The sequence below is a fragment of the Phyllobates terribilis genome, unplaced genomic scaffold, assembly GCF_046119375.1.
Source record: "Phyllobates terribilis strain yellow unplaced genomic scaffold, ASM4611937v1 Scaffold_8__6_contigs__length_399053987, whole genome shotgun sequence".
NCBI lineage: Eukaryota > Metazoa > Chordata > Amphibia > Anura > Dendrobatidae > Phyllobates > Phyllobates terribilis.
The window spans coordinates 68,277,589-68,299,291 of record NW_027362768.1 but is presented as its reverse complement, the minus strand read 5'-3'; the positions used below and the strand labels follow the sequence as shown (position 1 = coordinate 68,299,291).

General features: G+C 43.2%; 1 protein-coding gene across 3 annotated transcripts in view; it reads left to right on the top strand.

The window, feature by feature from the left end:
* DDR2 (discoidin domain receptor tyrosine kinase 2) overlaps positions 1–21,703 on the top strand; it is a 1,082,289-nt gene that overhangs the window by 394,617 nt on the left and 665,969 nt on the right. For all 3 annotated transcript variants that reach the window (XM_073643022.1, XM_073643023.1, XM_073643021.1), the window contains one exon: positions 1,077–1,182. In XM_073643022.1, coding sequence (XP_073499123.1) covers positions 1,077–1,182 — 106 coding nt within the window. The remainder of the gene's footprint in view (positions 1–1,076; positions 1,183–21,703) is intronic.

The window sequence follows — 21,703 nt, the reverse complement described above, 5'->3', positions numbered from 1 at the left end:
GTCCGTTCCAGGCCTCAGCACCGGAGAATCCTGACAGGATGTGGTGCATACACTGTAAGTATTCAAAAGCCTGCAGTCTATTCACAAGACTGGACAACCCATTTAAAGGGAAGCTATCATTAGAAAATTATCTGTTGTTTAAATCGGGGTTTTGAAATGAACATATTGTTTTCTTTAAAAAAAAATCAGTTTTTTTCTTGCATATCATAATCTGTATTAAAATAAATACGTTTCACATTGGCTAATGGAGCTTTTTTAGACTCTAACTTCTTATTGTTTCAGGAAATAACACATGTATTTAGCTGCAATAGTTAGATCCTGACCCTATCTTTTGTACTGAAGTGTCTAATGAGCCCGTGCACAAGTTATTGTGAAGGGAGGGGGAGTAGGGTAAGTTGTGACATCATCTTCTGTGATTGATGAATCCTGTGCAATCAGCAGAATATAGCGGTGTTACCTGTCATTGCATTCCTGCCTGTAATAATATGGAGACTGGTAACTCTACTTGAAAGGACAAGAAGTACAAGTCTAAATAAGCCCCAGTTGTCAGGGTGAAAATTGCAAGAGTACCAAGATTGCTATTTTTTAAAAAATATATTGTAAAATAAAGAAATGTACATTTTTTTAATACATGTAACAGAAAAACCCAATTAAAACAATGGATCATTTTCTAATTAAAACTTCTTTTTAACAGAGTCAAAAGTGGAGGCCAGAGTAAACTGAACAAGTGCATTGTAAATAGTAAATAGAATACACTGTAATGTATACAGTTTCCATCTTATATGTGGGAAATAGGAGCATTTATCACCCTTTCAGTTTGATAGATTTCAGCACTTCAACTCATAGGACTTTTTTAGGCTATAGATTTCAACATTTGCGGCAAAGAAATACAAAAATGTTTTCAAATGGCAAATCTTCTAATAAGCATGATTTTGCCACTAACGTTTAACCTGTCAAATCTACTGTTCTTTCAAATCATAATATAATTTAGTTGTATATAAAATATACAACTTCTTGTATAACTGATAGTTTTAAACAAACACTATTAATATTGTATGTTACTATCTTTACGTTAGATGGATTGGTGTCTTACAATTGTCCAACTGGCCAACAATTCTTTTTACCTGAGGGACTGATTGTTAACCTAAATGATACCCTTTATGATGGAGCAGTTGGATACAGGTAAGTTTTATTTTTATCTGGTAAGTTAGAGTATATGAACGCATACATTTTTATGAAATGTTTTTCTACTTTAAATGAAGCAATACACCAAAAATAAAACTGAATACATTTTTTTCAATATATCTGATTGCTACTGTCCCATAAAGCAAACAGCTAACATGTACTAATCAGTGCCTACAAGTATTTACATGTACTTTTTAATCATTGCACATATGGAAAGAAGTGTCAATGTACCCTTACTGTAATGTGCAAATCACATAATGTATGAGCAATAGAGATGAGCGAATATATTCAGAAAACTTTATTTTTTTTTCAAATTCGGCACAAACATTGCACGTTCAAATTCATGATCAGAAACCCGAGCGTTTTTACTGAAAAATGGCACAATTCGGCAAAAGTCCTGGAAATGATCACATTCCCACTACTGATTTATTAGGACTTTGGTTAGGATTGTGGTGCTTTATGATGAACAGGAGAAACGTGTTTGTTGAGGGAAGGGGGTGAGAGAGTTTAGAGTAGCAGTGGGCTGTTAATCTCATTTTTATTTTTTTTCTTAACTTAATATGTGGATATTGCGGCAAGCCAATCAGGGCGCAGGAACCATCAACAACATCCAGGTACAACGGCTTCTGTCATTGGCTGCAGTCACATGTCCCTCTTCATATGAAGAGCAGACATGTTGTTTTAGAGTCATTTTGTCAGTGTAACAGTGCAGAGAGGCTACTCCTGACACTGCTCCTTGGTACTGAGACATTTGAGATAGTTGCTTCTAAGTTAAATAGTTTAGATAGATAGGATCTAGTGATGATAGTGATGATTGGGTATTTGTTTCTAGAGATGAAATAACCTTTAAAAGTTTGGTTAGTCCCAGCTTGGCGAACTTCCCGATGTTCGCAGAATAATTCATCGAACGGTTCAACAAACATACCGAACCCCTTTGATTTCAATAAGAGGCAAAACCAAATGCATACACAACATCTTCAAATGGTCTTAAAAGCTGCCAAAATAGCTCAAATTAGGGACAGACACCAGGAAAAGTGGCATCAATTGACCCGCAGTACAAATTTTATAATGGTACAGCAGCAGTCAGCCACGGGCCATGATTGAGGTATCAGGGTCTGGGCCAGCATTTAAAGCTTTAAATTGAACTTCAAATTAAGACGAGTTGGGTAAGGGATCGGTGTAGGCCTGCTGTGCTGGGAGCCCTAATACCACATGCAACTGCTCTTATGCTCAGTCACACTCAGATGGCAGAAAATCAGTTTCATAGAGTAGTACTGGTACAAAAATTTAAGGGTAGTAACACGGGTAGTTGACTGAAAGTAAGTGGAGGCCTGCCGGTCTAGGAGGCCTACTGTTACAGGCAACACACATGAAGGACACCTGACCTGGAGTCTCCACATTTCCAAAAATTAGGGTCTGACATCACCAAACTGGCATCAATTTCACCAGAGTACAACTTGTTTAATAAGGATCGACACCTCTTCCACTACAGCCAACCCAGCAGATGGAGACCCAACCAGGAATGTCAACATTTCCAAAAATGATGGGCAGACACCACCAAGGTGACATTCATTTCAGTAGAGTAGAAATAGTATAATTGAGACCGACACTTCTTCCAGTACAGCCAACCCAGCAGGTGGAGACCCAATCAGGAGTTTTCAAATTAAAAAAAATTAGGGGCAGACACCACCAATGTGGAATCAATTTCACTAGAGTAGAAAGAGTATAATGGGGACCGACACCTCTTCTACTAAAGCCAACCCAGCAGGTGGAAACTAGTGATAAGCGAGCACTAAAATGCTCGGGTGCTCATTGCTCAGGTCGAGCAAATCGTAATACTCGGGTGCTCGACCCAAATAACAAGCCCCGTGTAAGTTAATGGGAAACTCAAGTCTGGAGGCTTGGAGGGGACCTAAAAAATGGTCAAATCGATGGAAACAGTGCTCAAATGACATGGAAACAGCACGGGGAAGACCTCTGGAAGCATCTCTTACTCCCAGGTCACTGCTGTGAACAATGTTGTCAGAGTATTATGCCACTTTTATGGACTGACAATGAAACATAGAAAAGCAAAGCAAAAATGTATTTTCCTGGAAAAAATGTTAAGAAACATTCTTTCCAGGGTAATGACTTATATATAAGGTAAAATAAATAATGTTCACACATAGTGTTTTTGATGCGTTTCTGCACATTTGCATTTCTTTCAACAGTGAAAAATACATTCACCAGTAAATGTAATTTAAAAATGTTACTACCTTATCTGGCCATGTGGTGTGTGAGACATGATCAGACACATCCAGAATGAACACTCATTTCCAGCTGATAATACCATCTAGCACCTGTCTCTATTTTAAAAGCAGCTAACAGCGTTATCAATAGGGAATAGATTTTTTTTTCAGCACTGAGTATAATACAATAATCCCTGACTAAATGCCTGTAAGACATTATCCCAACTGCTATAGGTCACCATTATATGAATCTCAGATAAGAGAGATAATATAGTACAATCAAAAATAGTGTTTAACCAGCTCCAAAGAGGTTTTTTTGGTACATTGCACCACCAAACTGTGAAGGAACGCAAGCAACCCTGTCTGCTTTCATCAATTTCTAATTACAGATCACCATTAAAAATTATGAATTGGTCAACGCATGCATGGAAAAAAATCTATCAAATTATGGATTGTTGTAGGGATGTATGCGACCAGAATGAACACTCATTTCCAGCTGATAATTCCATCTAGCACCTGTCCCTATTTTAAAAGCAGCTGATGGTGTTATCAATACGGAATAGATTTTTTTTTGTCAGCACAGATTATAATTCAATAGTCCCTGACTAGATGCCTGTAAAACACTATTCCTACTGCTATAGGTCACCCATACACGAATCTCAAATAAGAAAGGTAATATTTAGTGATGAGTGAGCATGTTCGCTACTGCTCGGTGCTCGCCCGAGTATCTCACTGCTTGACATGCTCGGCGCTCACTGAGTATTTCCGGGGTTGCTTGGTGGGAGCTCGGGTCTCCTCCCTGCATGTTTGGTGCTCTTTAGAGCGCCAATGAACATGCAAGGATTGCCTTCCACTCCCTGTAATGCTGTAGCCGTGTTGGTTGTGGGCATTACAGTGATTGGTTGGCCGCACAGCGTCATCAGGTCTATATCAGACCTGGCGCCGCCATGCTTGTCACAGTCACTCCGGAATCAGACAGTGTAGGGAGAGGTGCTGCTGAGCTAGGGAGAGATTTGCTTTTTTATAGTTAGTGTAGGTGTACCAAACTATATTAGAGACACATATCCATCTCAACAAACAGTCCTTCTGAGGACTAATTCATCTGCAGAGATATCAGGCAGGCAGTGTATATAGGCAGGCAGGCAGGGTATATAGCAGACTACAGTGCACATAGGACAAGAGGCTCCATTCCAGTTTTGTCTGCTGCTGCTGCTGTTAGATATTTCTAGAAATAGTCCCAGTCTCAGGGGCCAGGAATAATTTTTTTTTGGATCTTAATCCTCATTATTTGCTTACAAAGCAATCCAGAGAACACAGTTTTTCTGCGCCATTTGCTTGTTGGCACTGCAGAATACAGCCAGGTCCTTTCCATATTACAGCGCTAAAGATCCAGCTATTTAAAACTGTGGTTTGTCCGTCACACGGATCACATATAATTGCGCTGAAAATTCTGCCATTTATGGCCTCCATTACAATTTTTTTCAGTGTATCAGTGAAGCAATTGACATCAATTTGCTGTACAAATTAGTTACCTACAGGCCAGGTATTCAAAACAGTGTTTTCTTCGTCACACGGATCACATATACGTTTTCAGAAAATACTGCCATTTCTGACCTCCATTAAAAATTTGTTTCAGTGTGTCAGTGAAGCAATTGACACCAGATTGCTTTTCAAAATAGTTACCTACAGGCCAGGTATTTAAAACTGTGTTTTCTCCATCACACGGATCACATATATGTTTTCAGATAATACTGCCATTTATGACCTCCATTAAAAATTTGTTTCAGTGTGTCAGTGAAGCAATTGACACCAGATTGCTGTTCAAAATAGTTACCTACAGGCCAGCTATTTATAACTGTGGTTTGTCCGTCACATGGATCACATATAAGTTTGCTCCAAATTCAGTCATTTGTTGTGAGCGTGGAAGATATTGTCCCCCATTTAAAATTGGCAAGGCTCATGGCAAGGGTCGGGGAACTGGACGTGATGGTGATGATGGTGCATGCAGAGGCCGAGGCCGTGGGCAAGCTGAAATTGTGCCACAACAAACACCCACATCTTCTCGCTTGACCTTCCTGTCCCAATTAATAGGGGAACACAGAACACCACTATTGAACACAGAGCAGTATAAAAAGGTTATTGGTTGGATAGCAGATAATGCTTCCAGTCACTTAGCCACCACCACCACCACCTTGTCTTCCACATGGTCAAGTCTCAGTAGCTGTGAGTCTGGACCACATATTCCTCACCCTGAATCTCTTTCCTCCCACCATGCCGAGTGCCCAGAGACAACTGATCTCACACTTGGACACTCTGAAGAGCTGTTCACTTTTCCATTTATAGATTCGAGCCTCTCGCCCGGTCCACTTGAAGTGGGGCAAGAGTAGATCGCATGTAGCAATGCCCAAATATTTGAGCAGCCACGGTCACATGAAGGCCACGGTGGGAAAGTGTCACAAGAGGTGGACGATGATGAGACTCAATTGCCAGAAAATCAGGAGGACCAGAGTGCGGAAGTGGATGATGAGGTGGTGGATGATATAGTAACTGAACAAACCTGGCAGGAGGATATGCAGAGCGAGGAGAGCAGCACAAAGGGGGAGGAAGGCAGAGCACCCCAACAGGCAGGAAGAAGCAGTGTGGTGGCCGCAGAAAGAAGGCAGGCAACTGTTTCCCATAACACCAACATGAAGGAAGTTGCCAGTACAACTGTTAGATCTTCCCGAGTCTGGTTGTTTTTTAAAGACTCTGCCGATAACCCCAAAAAGGCCATTTGCACCACCTGCCAGGCCAGCATCAGCAGGGGTGGCAAAATGACCAGCCTGACCACCATCAGCATGATGAGGCACATGGCAGCAAAGCACCTGACTTTGTGGGCCGAACCCCAGGGTCCAGGAACAATGTCTGCGGGTTCTTCCGCTGTAGTGCATGCAAGCTAATCCCCTGTCCATGGTGCATGCAAAGATGCCTCCGTCGTTGCACACTATCAAGTAGCAGCATCAGGAAGCACGTCCACGTCCTTGTCCCAGCGCAGCGTTCAGTTGCCCATACCCAAGTCCTTGGAACGCAAGCGCAAATAAGCAGCCAATGCTCCACAGGCCATAGTACTAAATTCCCACATTTCACGACTGCTTGCTCTCGAAATGTTGCCTTTTAGGCTCGTGGAGACAGAAGCATTCCGCAACCTGATGGCGGCGGCCGTGCCTCAGTACTCGGTCCCCAGCCGCCACTATATCTCCCAGTGTGCCGTCCCCACATTACACAAGCACGTGTCCCAAAATATTAGCTGTACCCTCAACAACGCAGACACGTGGACAAGTGCTTGTGGGCAGGGATGGTACATCTCGCTGATGGCACACTGGGTTAACATAGTGGAAGTTTGAACCCAGTCGGACCTTGGGATGGAACACGTCCTCCCGACGCCAAGGATTGCGAGCCCTAGGTCAATCCGGGTTGCCCCCACAATCTACAGCTCCTGCACCTCATCCTCCTCAGCCTCCTCCTCCTCTTCAGCCTCCTTCTCCAAAATGACCACATCAGTCACAAGCTGGAAGCACTGCAGCACTGCCTCAGCCAAGCGGCAACAGGCTGTGCTGAAGCTAATATGCTTAGGTGACAAACCACACAATGCTGAAGAATTGTAGACAGCTCTGAAAGAGCAGGCAGATCTGTGGCTCACACCGCTGAACCTACAGCCAGGCATGGTCGTGTGTGACAATGGCCGAAACCTGGTGGCAGCTCTGAGGTGAGGCAAGCTCATACACGTACCATGCCTGGCCCATGTGCTTAACCTCATGGTTCAGTGGTTTCTAAAATCTTACCCGCTGCCTGTGTGCCAATTTTATAAAGTCACCTACAGCTTCCGCCACCCTTTCCGTGCTTCAGCAGCATTTGCAGCTTCCGGCTCACAGACTGGTATGTGATGTCCCCACGCGTTGGAACTCTACACTGCAGATGTTGGGAAGGATTTGTGAGCAGAAGAGGGCAGTTGTTGAGTACCAGCATCAACAAGGCCATCGGTATTCAGTTCAGACTGCACACATAAGACCTCAGGAGTGGACATGGATGTCAGACATATGTACCATCCTCCAAAACTTTGAGGACTCCACCAAGATGGTGAGCGGCGATGACGCCATAATAAGCGTCACCATCCCACTTCTCTGTCTTCTGAAACGCTCTCTGCTCAGAATCAAAGAGGATGCATTGCAGGCAGATCATGATGAGATGGAGCAAGGAACCATACAGAGTGATTACACACAGCCCAGCCTCATCTCACACCAACGTGGATTGGGTGACAATAAGGAGGAGGAAGAACAGGAGCTAGTTTCATACGCTATAGATGGTACTACCTGCACAACTGTCATACCGTCTGTTCAGCGTGGATGGCAAGAGGACAGAGAGAAGGAGGAGGAGTAGATCATGGTCAGTCATCCTCTTGGTGAGGACATGGAAGTTTGCAAGTTAGCAGTCTGGCACGCATGGCTGAGTTTGTTACACTGCCTTTCCCATGACCATCGAGTTCTCAAAATTTTGGGTGACATTCATTACTGGTTGGTGACACTTCTAGACCCACACTACAAGGAGAACTTTATATCTCTTATTGCTGAGGCAGACAGGTCTACAAAAATGGGGTAGTACCAGAAGGTCCTTGATGCGGAACTATTAAAAAAATTCCCATCTGAAAATGCTGGCGGCAGAGGTCACAGTTCGTTGGACAACCAAGGAGTACAGGCGAGAGAGACATAAATGCAATCCAGCAGAGGCAGGGGAACATAGTTTATAAGGCCGAAAAGACAAGCGTCCATCCAGTTCAGCCTATTTCTTGTGCACTGCAGCTATTCCGCAGCTTTGATCCAGGAGAAGGCAAAAAAACCCCATGCGGTATAGGCCAATTTACATCATTGAGGAAAAATTCACTTCCCGACTCCAATCTGGCAGTCAGATTAAATCCCTGGATTAATTAACTATCACTAATCATAAGATGTAATTTTATTGTTCTCAAGAAAGGCGTCCAGGCCTCTCTTGAACTCATTAAGTGAGTTGGACATCACCACTTCCTCTCCCAGAGAGTTCCAGAATCTCACGGCTCTGACCGTAAAGAATCCCCTTCTATGCTGGTGCAGGAACCTCCTTTCCTCCAGACGCATAGTGTGCCCCCTCGTCTTTGTCACCATCCTTGGTATAAACAGGTCATGGGAGAGATCTCTGTACTGCCCCCTGATGTATTTATACATGTTTATAAGGTCTCCCCTAAGCCTTCTCTTTTCCAACGTAAATAGGCCTAATTTTGACAACCTCTCTGGGTATTCTAGTCCCTCCATTCCCTTTATTACCTTAGTCGCCCTCCTTTGTACCCTCTCTAGCTCCAATATGTCTTTCCTGAGCACCGGAGCCCAGAACTGTGCACAATATTCTAAGTGCGGCCTTACCAGCGCTTTATACAGAGGAAGAACAATGTTCTCATCATATGCCCCTATTCCTCTTCTGATGCATGCCATGACTCTATTTGCCTTCCCAGCTGCTGCCTGACACTGGGCACTCCAATTTAATTTGCTGTTAACCAAGACGCCCAGGTCCTTCTCCATGTCAGATTTCCCCAATGGTTTCCCATTTAATATGTATGGGTGACTGCTGTTTTTCTTTCCCATGTGCATGACCTTACATTTATCGGCATTGAACTCCATTTGCCATTTTTTGGCCCAACTCCCCAATTTATCTAAATCCTCCTGTAGCTGTGCCCTATCCTCATCTGTATTAACTACTTTACAAAGTTTAGTATCATCTGCAAATATTGCTATTTTACTATGCAACCCTTCCACTAGATCATTAATAAATATATTAAATAATATAGGGCCCAAGACAGACCCTTGAGGCACCCCACTAGTAACCCTACACACCCTGAGCTTACTCCATTGATAACCACCCTCTGCTTTCTATCACTCAGCCAGCTATTTACCCACTTGCACACATTATTCCCCAGACCAAGTATTCTCATTTTATATACCAACCTTTTGTGTGGCACGGTATCAAACGCTTTGGAGAAGTCAAGGTATACAACATCCACTGACTCTCCCCGGTCCTGCTGTGAGCTCACATCCTCGTAGAAGGCGATCAGGTTTGTTTGGCAGGAACGATCCCTCATGAATCCATGTTGATATGGAGTTAGACAGTTATTATCATTAAGATATTCTACAATAGCATCTCTAAGAAATCCTTCAAACAATTTACCCACAATAGACGTTAAGCTTACTGGTCTATAGTTCCCAGGGTCACTTTTAGACCCCTTTTTTAATATTGGTACCACATTTGCTTGGCGCCAGTCTAGTGGGACAGTCCCTGTCCATAAAGATTGCTTGAATATAAGATACAGCGGTCTGTCTATCACATTACTTAATTCTTTTAGTACCCGGGGGTGTATGCCATCTGGGCCTGGTGACTTGTCTATTTTGATATTATTTAGGCGTTTCTGAACTTCCTCCTGGGTTAGGTGGGTGATATTTAGCGGAGGGTTTACTTTATCACTCTGCATTTCCTCCGATAAATTGTTTTCTTTTGTGAAAACAGTGGAGAAGAAGCTATTGAGTAGGTTTGCTTTACCCTCATCGCCCTCTATGATTTTACCCAGTTTATTTTTCAATGGGCCAACTCCATCAGTTTTAATCCTTTTACTGTTTATATAGTTAAAGAACAGTTTGGGATTCGTTTTACTTTCCTTGGCAATTAGTCTCTCTGTCTCCTCTTTTGCTATTCTTATTTGTTTCTTACAGATTTTGTTTTTTTCCCTATAAGATATTAGCGCTTCCTCGCTGCCTTCTTGCTTAAGTTTACCGAAAGCCCTTTTTTGTTTTTCATTGCCCTCTTGACTTCCTAATTTAGCCACATTAGCTTCCTCCTATTCCTAGCCCTTTTATTCCCAGAAGGTATGTACCTTCTACAGTGACTATGTAGGACTGTTTTGAAAATTTCCCATTTTCTATCCGTGCTCCTATTACTGAAGATACTATCCCAGTCTATAAGGTGAAGGGCATCTCTTAGGTGATCAAACTTTGCCCTCCTGAAGTTCAGTGTTTTTGTGACTCCCTTGCTGGGCACCCTACTGAAGCACATGTGGAATTGTATAATGTTGTGGTCACTATTTCCCAGGTGCCCCCCGACCTGCACCTCAGTTATTCTGTCTGGACTGTTAGTTAATATTAAGTCTAAAAGGGCCGTCTCTCTAGTTGGTTCCTGCACAAGTTGTGACAAATAATTGTCTTTGATAATTGACAGAAACCTGTTTCCTTTCTGAGATCTACAGCTTTCGGTTTCCCAGTCTATATCGGGGTAGTTGAAGTCCCCCATAATAATCACCTTGTTATTTTTTGCTACTTCGTCTATTTGTCTCATTAATAGACTTTCCGTGGCTTCTGCTATATTTGGTGGTTTATAACAGACTCCTATGATAATTTTATTATTGTTTTTTGCCCCATGTATCTCCTCCCATAAGGACTCGACCTCCTCATTTCCCTCCCATACATCCTCCCGTATTGTAGGCTTTAGACACGTCTTTACATATAGACAGACTCCACCCCCTTTCCGCTTTCTTCGATCCCTTCTAAACAGACTGTAACCCTGTAAGTTAACTGCCCAGTCATAGCTTTAATCTAACCATGTCTCGGTTATTCCCACTATGTCATAGTTACCTGTAGATATTTCTGCTTCCAGTTCATCCATCTTGTTTGTCAGGCTTCTGGCATTTGCTAGCACGCAGTTTACACGATTTTGTTTTGTTCCAATCTTCTCCCTGTGGATTGTATTAGAAATTTTCTTACCTCCCTTCCAAATATCTTGTCTTGGACCTTTTTTGTCGCACTTCATATCTTTCATTGGTATGTTCTCTGGTTTCATGTTCGTGTCCGGCGTTTTTCTTCCCATCCCCTCTTCTTCTAGTTTAACGCCCTCCTAATGAGTGTTGCGAGTCTCCTGGCGAATGTGTGTTTCCCGGGTTTGTTGAGGTGTAGTCCGTCTCTGGCAAGGAGTCCGTCATAGAGGTAATTCACACCATGGTCCTGGAAACCAAATCCTTGTTGTCTGCACCATCGTCTCAGCCAGTTGTTCACATCAAGGATCCTGTTCCATCTCCTGACACCATGCCCGTCTACTGGAAGGATAGAAGAAAAAACTACCTACGCATCCATTTCTTTTACTTTCTTCCCCAATGCTTCAAAGTCCTTGCAGATTGTCGGTAGGTCCTTCATTGCCGTGTCATTGGTGCCAACATGTATCAGAAGAAATGGGTGGACATCCTTGGAACTGATGAGCTTCGGTATCCTATCGGTAACATCCTTGATCTTCGCACCTGGGAGGCAGCATACTTCTCTTGCGGTTATGTCCGGTCTGCAGATAGCTGCTTCTGTTCCTCTCAGTAGTGAGTCTCCCACCACCACCACTCTTCTTCCCTTCTTGGCAGTCCTTTTTCTTGTTGCTTCTGGGTGTTTCTGGGTGCTCTTTTCTTCTTTGCTTGCTGGTAGTGCCTCATCCTTAGGTGTGCCATCTTCGTCCTCCACAAGTCCTTGAAATCTGTTTCTCAGTTGTGTGGTTGGTGGTGTCTCCATGGTCTTCTTGCTTCTTTTGGTCACTTGCCTCCACTTGTCTGCCTCTGGAGGTTCTCTGACGCTTTCTTCACTTTCCGTGACCAGTAGTGAAGCTTCTGTTCTGTCCAGGAAGTCTTCATTTTCCTTGATGAGTTTTAATGTCTCAATTCATTCTTCCAGTCCCCGCACCTTTTCTTCTAAAAGAGCCAGTAGTCTACACTTCTGGCAGGTGAAGTTGGTTTCATCTTCTGGTCGATCTGTGAACATGTAGCACATGTTGCAGCTCACCATGTAGGTTGTCACATCTGCCATGCTGCTCCTTGTCCCTGCTGACTTGATGTCTGTCTTCTTTCTTGTGATACCCTAGGATAAACAAATTTTGGCGCGGTTTGGTGATGCATTTCAAGCAGCTGGTCCCGGCTGTACCCAACGATCTTCTAGCTGAGGGAGACTCTTTGCTTTTCCCAGAAGGCACCTGGAATATGCAAATTGTCCTCTTCAAGCTTCAATCCCTGGTTTGGCGATGCTTTCCAAGCAGCTGGTCCCGGCTGTACCCAACGATCTTCTAGCTGAGGGAGACTCTTCGCTTTTCCCAGAAGGCACCTGGAATATGCAAATTGTCCTCTTCAAGCTTCAATCCCTGGTTTGTTCTTGGACAGTTTTGGAAAGTTCTTGGACAGTTTTCTCAAACCCTCCCATCGCACAGGCCCTGAGGTACGGGATACTCTCACAAGGAGTGCAAAGTTAGGGAAGATGCTGAGAGAGAACCTTGCCGAACGTACCAATGTCCTCCGTAATTCCTCTGTGCCTTTTAATTATTGGGTATCCAAGCTGGATACGTGGAATGGACTGCCTCTCTATGCCTTGGAGTTCCTTGGCTGCCCTGCCACTAGCGTTTTATCAGAGCAGGTTTTTAGTGCCGCTGGTGGAATTATAACTGATAAGCGCATCCGCCTGTCAACTGAGAATGCTGACAGGCTGACTCTTATAAAAATGAACAAGGGCTGGATTGGGCAAGACTTCTCAACACCACCGAATGATAGCAGCATAAAAAAACTCAAATCCAGTGTCTTTTTTTGGGAGGTGTATTCCCATGCACCTCTTCAAACCCACACATGGGTATACGCTTCCTGATTTTGGCTATTTGCTCTTGTCCTCCTCCTTCTCCTCATCCTCATCCTCATCCTCCACCACCATATCACCAGGGTGACCGTGGTCTGTGATGCAACAGCCACATCATTTTTTTAAGGGTGTTTATGATACCCGTAAAAAAAAAAAAATTGTACAGTATGTTCATGTATACCCCCCAGGGGTAAATGTTTGTCAGTCCATACACTTAGTGCATGGGCATTACAAGTATAGGAGACCCACGTCTTTCTAATGGGAACATTTTTTTATGAGGCCCTCTAAGTCTATTCCAAGGGGCATTGGAGTGTCTCCCAATTTTTAGCAGACCTTGCATTCACTGCATAGGCCAACACTATGGGAGACCCTTTCCTTTCTAATGGGAATTTGTCATTACTGTGGCCCTGCTCTATGTGTCTTTAAATTGTTGGTGGAGTTTTTCCTAAAATTGGTGAGCCGTTGGACTCACTGCATACCCTATAACTGTATAGCCGACTCTCTCCTTTCTAATGGGAATTTGTCATTACTGTGGCCCTGCTCTATGTGTCTTTAAATACTTAGTGGGGTTTTTCCTAAAATTGGTCAGCCGTTGGACTCACTGCATACCCTATAACTGTATAGCAGACTCTCTCCTTTCTAATGGGAATTTGTCATTACTGTGGCCATGCTCTATGTGTTTTTAAATTGTTAGTGGGGTTTTTCCTAAAATTGGTCAGTCGTTGGACTCACTGCATACCCTATAACTGTATAGCAAACCCTCTCCTTTCTAAAGGGAACATATCGTACTTGTTACTGTGGCCCTGCTCTATGTGTCTTTAAATTCTTAGTGGGGTTTTTCCTAAATTTGGTCAGCCGTTGGACTCACTGCATACCCTATAACTGTGTAGCAGACTCTCTCCTTTCTAATGGGAATTTGTCGTTACTGTGGCCCTGCTTTATGTGTCTTTAAAAACCCTTTCACAACCTTGGGATTTTTCGTTTTTGCATTTTTGTTTTTTGCTCCCCTTGTTCCCAGAGCCATAGCGTTTTTATTTTTTGGTCAACATGGCCATGTGAGGGCATATTTTTTGCGGGACAAGTTGTACTTTTCAACGCCATTACTAGTTTTACCATATGTACGGGAAAACGGGAAAAAAAATCCAAGTGCGGTGAAATTGCAAAAAAAGTGCAATACCATATTTTTTTATTATTTTTTTTTTTTTAACACGTTCACTGAATGTTAAAACTGACCCACCATTCTTATTCTCCACGTCATTATGAGTTAGTAGACACCAAACATGTATAGGTTCTTTTTCATTTAAGTGGTGAAAAAAAATTCCAAAATTTGGTGAAAAAAAAAAAAAACTAGCGCCATTTTCTAAGACCTGTAGCGTCTCCATTTTTCGGGATCTTGGGCTTATGAGGGCTTATTTTTTGCGTGCCGGGCTGATGTTTTTATTGGTAACATATTGGGGTAGGACCGATGTTTTGATCGCCCGTTATTGCAATTTTGCGGCGACCAAAAAACGTAATTTTGGCGTTTAGAATTTTTTTCTCGTTACGCTGTTTGCCGATCGGATTAATTATTTTTTTATATTGATAGATCGGGCGATTCTGAACGCGGCGATACCAAATATGTCTATGTAGGTTTTTTTTTTATTATTTTATTTTGAATGGGGTGAAAGGGGGATGATTTAAACTTTTATATTTTTTTTAATTTTTTTTATACTTTTAAAAACTTATTTTTTTCACTTTTTGCATGATTCTATAGTCTCCATAGGAGACTAGAAGCAGCAACTGTCCGATCGCCTCTGCTACATAAAGGGGATCAGCAGATCCCCTGTATGCAGTAGAAATGGTCCTGTGCTATGAGCGCCGACCAGTAGGTGGCGCTCATAGCGGCCAGCTCATGACAACTGCAGGCGTCTGCTGTAGACCCTGGGTTGTCATGCGCACCCATCGGTGACCCACCATCTTCTTAGTGGTGTTTTTCCTAAATTTTGGCAGCCCTTGCAGTCACAGTATTGGCATTACCACTATAGGAGACCCTCTCCTTTATAATGGGAACATTTTTTTTACTGAGACCCTCCTCTATGTCTCATCAAAGGGGTATTGGGCTGCGTCCAAATTTTTGGCAGCCCTTGCAGTCACTGCATACGCAATAACAGTATAGGAGACCCACTTGTTAATAATGGGAACAATAAAGCATAGCCGGCTGAAGGATCTCTAAAAATAGCAAGGGCTGACTGCTGGCCTTTTAAGAATAGTAAGGGCCGTCTGATGGTCCTATAAAAATAGGCTTTTCTGACTTTCAGAGTTCCTCCATCATAAATGAAACAGGATGTGTCTGATGATGTGTCACACACCACATTGCCAGATAAGGTTGTAAAATGTTAAAATGACATTTCCCGGTGAATGCATTTGTCTTAAAAAAATAACGTAAAAAAACCAAAAACCCAATAGGATCTTTCTTTAGTACAAAAAACAGCGTTGCCAATTTAACCTCAATGTAATCACATTGTTCAGCTCCTGCACCTCGTCCTCTATCTCCAAAATGACCACATCGTTCACAAGCTGACAGCACTGCAGCACTGCTTTGGCCAAGCGGCAACAGGCTGTGCTGAAGATAACATGGTTAATGCTTAGGTGACAAACCGCCCAGCGATGCAGAGTTGTTGAAAGCTGTAACACAGCAGCCTGATCTGTGGCTCTCACCGCTGAACATACAGCCAGGCATGGTCATGTGTGACAATGGGCGGAACCTAGTGACCGAGAAATGACAGCCGGAGTAGATACGGTTTCCCTCTATGCCAGTCCTTTCACCGAGCTAAAGAATATGGCTGTGGTGAAATACAACTCCCACTGAGAAGCTGTTTCAGATTGAAAAACATTGTGCCCACCAGAAGGTTTGATTCTGAGGGCTCACCTTTCTCCCCCGCTCAAGAGCCCCATAGCTGCTGCAAAGTTAGTGCTATCATGAACTCTCCTGAGGTAGAAGCCAGGGCACACTAGAGGATTCTCTGGTGGGACCGTCCAACCCGGCCGAGAAGCAGTCCTGGCTAAGAAAAGTGTGTGGGAAGGTTCCTGGACACTCTATGGTTGCTTTTTTAACTGAGGAGGTAATACAGGCAAACACGGGAAGAACATACAAAGTACTTGCAGATGTTGTCCTTGCTGGGATTTGAACCCAGGATCCCATCTCTGCAAACATAGGCAGATTATAATGAGGGCAATTTGGGCTACAGCCCAGGGCCCGTGACTCTGGGGGCCCCTAGGCTCCGGGGACTCCACGAATTGCCCCCATTATAACATTATAATCCGCAATCTCATGTGTGTTATCATTGGAGCGGGCCGCGGCCACAAGCTGTGATGCTGGGTCCGCCCTGTCGCATGACGTCACGCAGAGCAGGACCCAGCATACACAGCGCGGGCACGTCTGTTCAGAAGCTGTGACTCACGCGCTGACTGGTCTGCCGAAGAGGAGCCGCTCCACCTCCCTCGTTCCCCTGCCTGAGCTGAGTAGCTGAACAAGCCGGCCTGTCCTGATCTTCTATAGACTGGCAGACCTGCGGTTAGCTCCTCCCCATGAGCGCCCTGATTGGTCCACACTAGACCCTGGGTCCTGGACTCCTGGTGAGAAGCTGCAGCAGAGATTGTGTTTAGACTGTGCCTGGCCCAGACTAATCATCATCAGGCTCATATGTAAGTGCTGCTAGAGCCAATTTAGTTTTTTTTTTTTTAGGAATTGCAACATATAATGTTACTGTGGGAGTGGAGTGGATGTGAGGGGAATAGGGGGAGCTGATTTGGGGTAGTGGGGTGGGGGGGCACTAGGGGCCTTGTGTACTGAGATTATGTGCAATCTCATGTCATAGCTGCTGTCTGGGGAGGGTGGAGATAGGGAGGTAGGGGTATATTATATTTACAGTTTAGAACTTATAATAAGCCCCTGCCTGATAGTATAACAAGCCTCCATACAGTAACTATGGCATGAGCTGCACTGTGTCTAAAGGGCTTGTCCGGTCTAAATCTACAAGTCTGCCGTGCCTCTCTGTGGCTACAGACATGTGACTCCTTACATTGCGCACACTGTGAGGATTCACCATTGCCCGTATCGGCGAGTATGCGATTTGCATGAGCTTGGCCACATTCCAACTGCGTGGCCTGATTAAATACAAGTGTATCGAGGGAGACAGGAAAGAGTGTAGGTGGAATGTGGCCAGGTGTTTGCATATCACATACTTGAGGTCACATGACGACCCGCTGCCCACACTGGAGAGTCCTTACAGTGTGCTGTGCATGCAATGTGAAGATTCACAAGTCTGCGGTCATATAGTTACTGCACACTTGTAGCTGAAGACCAGACAATCCCTCTAATTGCTTCAGAATGAGCAGCTTATTATTTGTATAACGTTATTAGAGGGGTTGTCTGGGCTTGGGATAAAAGTCTGCATGTCACTCTATGTGACTGCAGACTGGTAAATCATGACGGTGTGGTGCAACTGCTGTCATGAGTCCCCAGCAGCACCTATGTGATCGGGCGGTCATGTGACCACACGTTTGCTATTGGCACATGTCGGCTAGATACATTTGGCTTCTCTCAATACAAGAGAATTGAGACAAGCAGAAAGAGTGTAGTCAACACATGCAAATAGCAAACGTGGTCACATGACCGGCCGATCACATAAGTAGAGATGAGCGGTGTTCGACTCGAACTGTTCGCCAATCTCAAATTAGAGCTGTTTTGAGTGGTGTTCGAGCCGTTCGGCGAACATGAACAATTTGAAAAAAATTCGTCTGTTCGAGGTTATGTTCGATAACTGTTCGTGCACCAAAATCATAACTGGATTTTTTACTCAGTAATGCTGAAAATTAATGTTAATACGCAGTTTGAGTGTACAGCGGGGCGGGGGGAGGGGCAGGGAATGGATCTCTGCATAAATAATGAAGATCTCCATTTTTTTTCTCTTTCCCGCATTTACAGTGGGGAGGTGCAATCTGTCAGCCTATCAGCAGCGCACACACGGAGCGAAGTGCTTTTTTTCACACAAGCAAGGGCATGTGTCGTTGGAAGTGTATGTCACATGTCCTTGCCCTATAAGACCCAGCCATTTTCCACGTAGCCACCATTTTCTCACTGCTGCAGCTGCGTGTTAGACGGCACCACTGTTGCTGTGTGCGCTATACTTTGAGTGTTAATTTCAAGGCAATTTTCGCACAAATCTACAGATAGCTTGGGAGTAGGAAATAGTTGTGATTGCAGTCCTTTTGAGGACTAGGTAACATCATTTCCTACAACTTTTATCAGGCAGGACTGTGCTCTTAAATAGATAGGTTGGGAGTAAAGACTAATTGTAATTGCAGTCCTTTTGAGGGCTAGGTTACATCAGTTCCTATCACTTTTATCAGGCAGGTCTGTGCTCTTAAATAGATAGGTTGGGAGTAAAGACTAATTGTAATTGCAGTCCTTTTGAGGGCTAGGCTACATCAGTTCCTATCACTTTTATCAGGCAGGTCTGTGCTCTTAAATAGATAGATTGGGAGTAAAGACTAATTGTAATTGCAGTCCTTTTGAGGGCTAGGTTACATCAGTTCCTATCACTTTTTGCCAGGCAGGTCTGTGCCAGTGCTGTGCAAGTTTTTTTCACAGCATTTGGCTAAATCTAGCTAAGCAAATCCTTTTTGGCCTCTTGCAGTGTGTGTTAGTCAGTGGAGTAGCCTATCTGTGTTGCAAGCTACACCACCTGTGTATAGAATATAATTTTTTTACAGCACCTAGCCAAGTAAAACCTTTTGGGCATAGCATCATTCTATTAGTCCATCTATACTAACCTCCACCAGGTTTCAAATTCAAAATAATTTTTATCTGCATCTAGCTCTGAAAAAATTTTTGGGCTTGGGCTTGTAGCAGTGTGTGGGACGTGTTCTATTAGTCCATCTATACTAACCTGCACCAGGTTGCATATTCAAAATAATTTTTATCTGTATCTAGCTCTGAAAAAATATTTGGGCTTGTAGCAGTGTGTGGGACTTGTTCTATTAGTCCATCTATACTAACCTGCACCAGGTTGCAAATTCAAAATAATTTTTATCTGCATCTAGCTCTGAAAAAATATTTGGGCTTGTAGCAGTGTGTGGGACTTGTTCTATTAGTCCATCTATACTAACCTCCACCAGGTTGCAAATTCAAAATAATTTTTATCTGCATCTAGCTCTGAAAAAATATTTGGGCTTGGGCTTGTAGCAGTGTGTGGGGCTTGTTCTATTAGTCCATCTATACTAACCTCCACCAGGTTGCAATTTCTAAATAATTTTTATCTGCATCTAGCTCTGAAAAATATTTGGGCTTGGGCTTGTAGCAGTGTGTGGGACTTGTTCTATTAGTCCATCTATACTAATCTCCACCAGGTTGCAAATTCAAAATAATTTTTATCTGCATCTAGCTCTGAAAAAATATTTGGGCTTGGGCTTGTAGCAGTGTGTGGGACTTGTTCTATTAGTCCATCTATACTAACCTCCACCAGGTTGCAAATTCAAAATAATTTTTATCTGCATCTAGCTCTGAAAAAATATTTGGGCTTGTAGCAGTGTGTGGGACTTGTTCGTTTAGTCCATCTATACTAAACTCCACCAGGTTGCAAATTCAAAATAATTTTTATCTGCATCTAGCTCTGAAAAAATATTTGGGCTTGTAGCAGTGTGTGGTACTCATTGTATTAGGCCATCTATACTAAGCTCCACCAGCTTTGAAATTAATAATAATTTTTAGCTGCATCTTGCCTGGAAAATAATTTTGGGCATAGTAGTAGTGTGTGGTACTCATTGTATTAGGCCATCTATACCAAGCTCCACCAGCTTTGAAATTAACCCCTTCGCAACCTTGGGTTTTGTCGTTTTTTGCTCCCCTTTTTCCCAGAGCCATAGCGTTTTTATTTTTTGGACAATATGGCTATGTGAGGGCTTATTTTTTGCGGGACAAGTTGTACTTTTCAAGACCATTACTAGTTTTACCATATCTTGTACGGGAAAACAGGAAAAAAATTCCAAGTGCGGTAAAATTGCAAAAAAAGTGCAATACCACAGTTGTTTTTTATTTATTTTTTTACCACGTTCACTGAATGCTAAAACTGACCTGCCATTCTTATTCTCCAGGGCATTACGAGTTCGTAGACACCAAAGATGTATAGGTTATTTTATATTTAAGTGGTGAAAAAAAATTCCAAAATTTGGTAAAAAAAACTAAAAAAAAACAGCGCCATTTTCCGAGACCTGTAGCGTCTCCATTTTTCGTGATACGGGGCTGGGTGAGGGCTTATTTTTTGCGTGCCGGGCTGACGTTTTTATTGATATCATTTTGGGGTAGATCCGATGTTTTGATCGTTCATTATTGCATTTTATTGCAATTTTGCGGCAACAAAAAAACGTAATTCTGGCGTTTAGAATTTTTTTCTCGTTACACCGTTTACCAATCGGATTAATTATTTTTTTATATTGATAGATGGGGCGATTCTGAACGAGTTGATACCAAATATGTGTATGTGGGTTTTTTTTTTTATATTTTATTTTGAATGGGGCAAAAGGGTGGTGATTTAAACTTTTCTATTTTTTTAATTTTTTTTATATTTTTAAAAACATTTTTTTTTCACTTACTGCATGCTTCAATAGTCTCCATAGGAGACTAGAAGCAGCATTTGTCTGATCGTCTCTGCTACATACAGGGGACGAGCAGATCCCCTGCATGCAGCAGAAATGGTCCTGTGCTATGAGCGCCGACCACTAGGTGGCGCTCATAGCGACCAGATCATGACAACCACAGGCGTCTGCTGCAGACCCTGGGTTGTCATGCACGCCCATCGGCGACCCGCTATCACGTGACGCGGTCACCGATGGGCGGGGCTTATGACGCGCAACCCGGAAGCGCGCGTTAAATGCCGCTGTCGAAGATTGACAGCGGCATTTAACATGTTAACAGCCGCGGGTGGATCGCGATTCCACCCGCGGCTGTTGCGGGCACAAGTCAGCTGTAAGAATCAGCTGACATGTGCTCGGTTCAGTGAGGGCTCAGCGCAGCAGCCCTCACTGAACCGGGGGTAAGCAAATGTGCGTACTAATACGGCAAGGGTTGGATAGGGGTTAATAATAATTTTTAGCAGCATCTAGCCCGGAAAATAATTTTGGGCTCAGTAGCAGTGTGTGGTACTCATTGTATTAGGCCATCTATACAAAGCTCCACCAGCTTTGAAATTAATAATAATTTTTAGCTGCATCTTGCCTGTAAACTAATTTTGAGCATATTAGCAGTTTGTGGTACTCATTCTATTAGACCATCTATACTAAGCTCCACCAGCTTTCAAATTACTAATAATTTTTAGCTGCATCTTGCCTGGAAAATAATTTTGGGCATAGTAGTAGTGTGTGGTACTCAGTGTATTAGGCTATCTATACCAAGCTCCACAAGCTTTGAAATTAATAATAATTTTTAGCTGCATCTTGCCTGGAAAATAATTTTGGGCATATTAGCAGTGTGTGGTACTCATTCTATTAGGCCACCTATACTAAGCTCCACCAGCTTTCAAATTACTAATAATTTTTAACTGCATCTTGCCTGGAAAA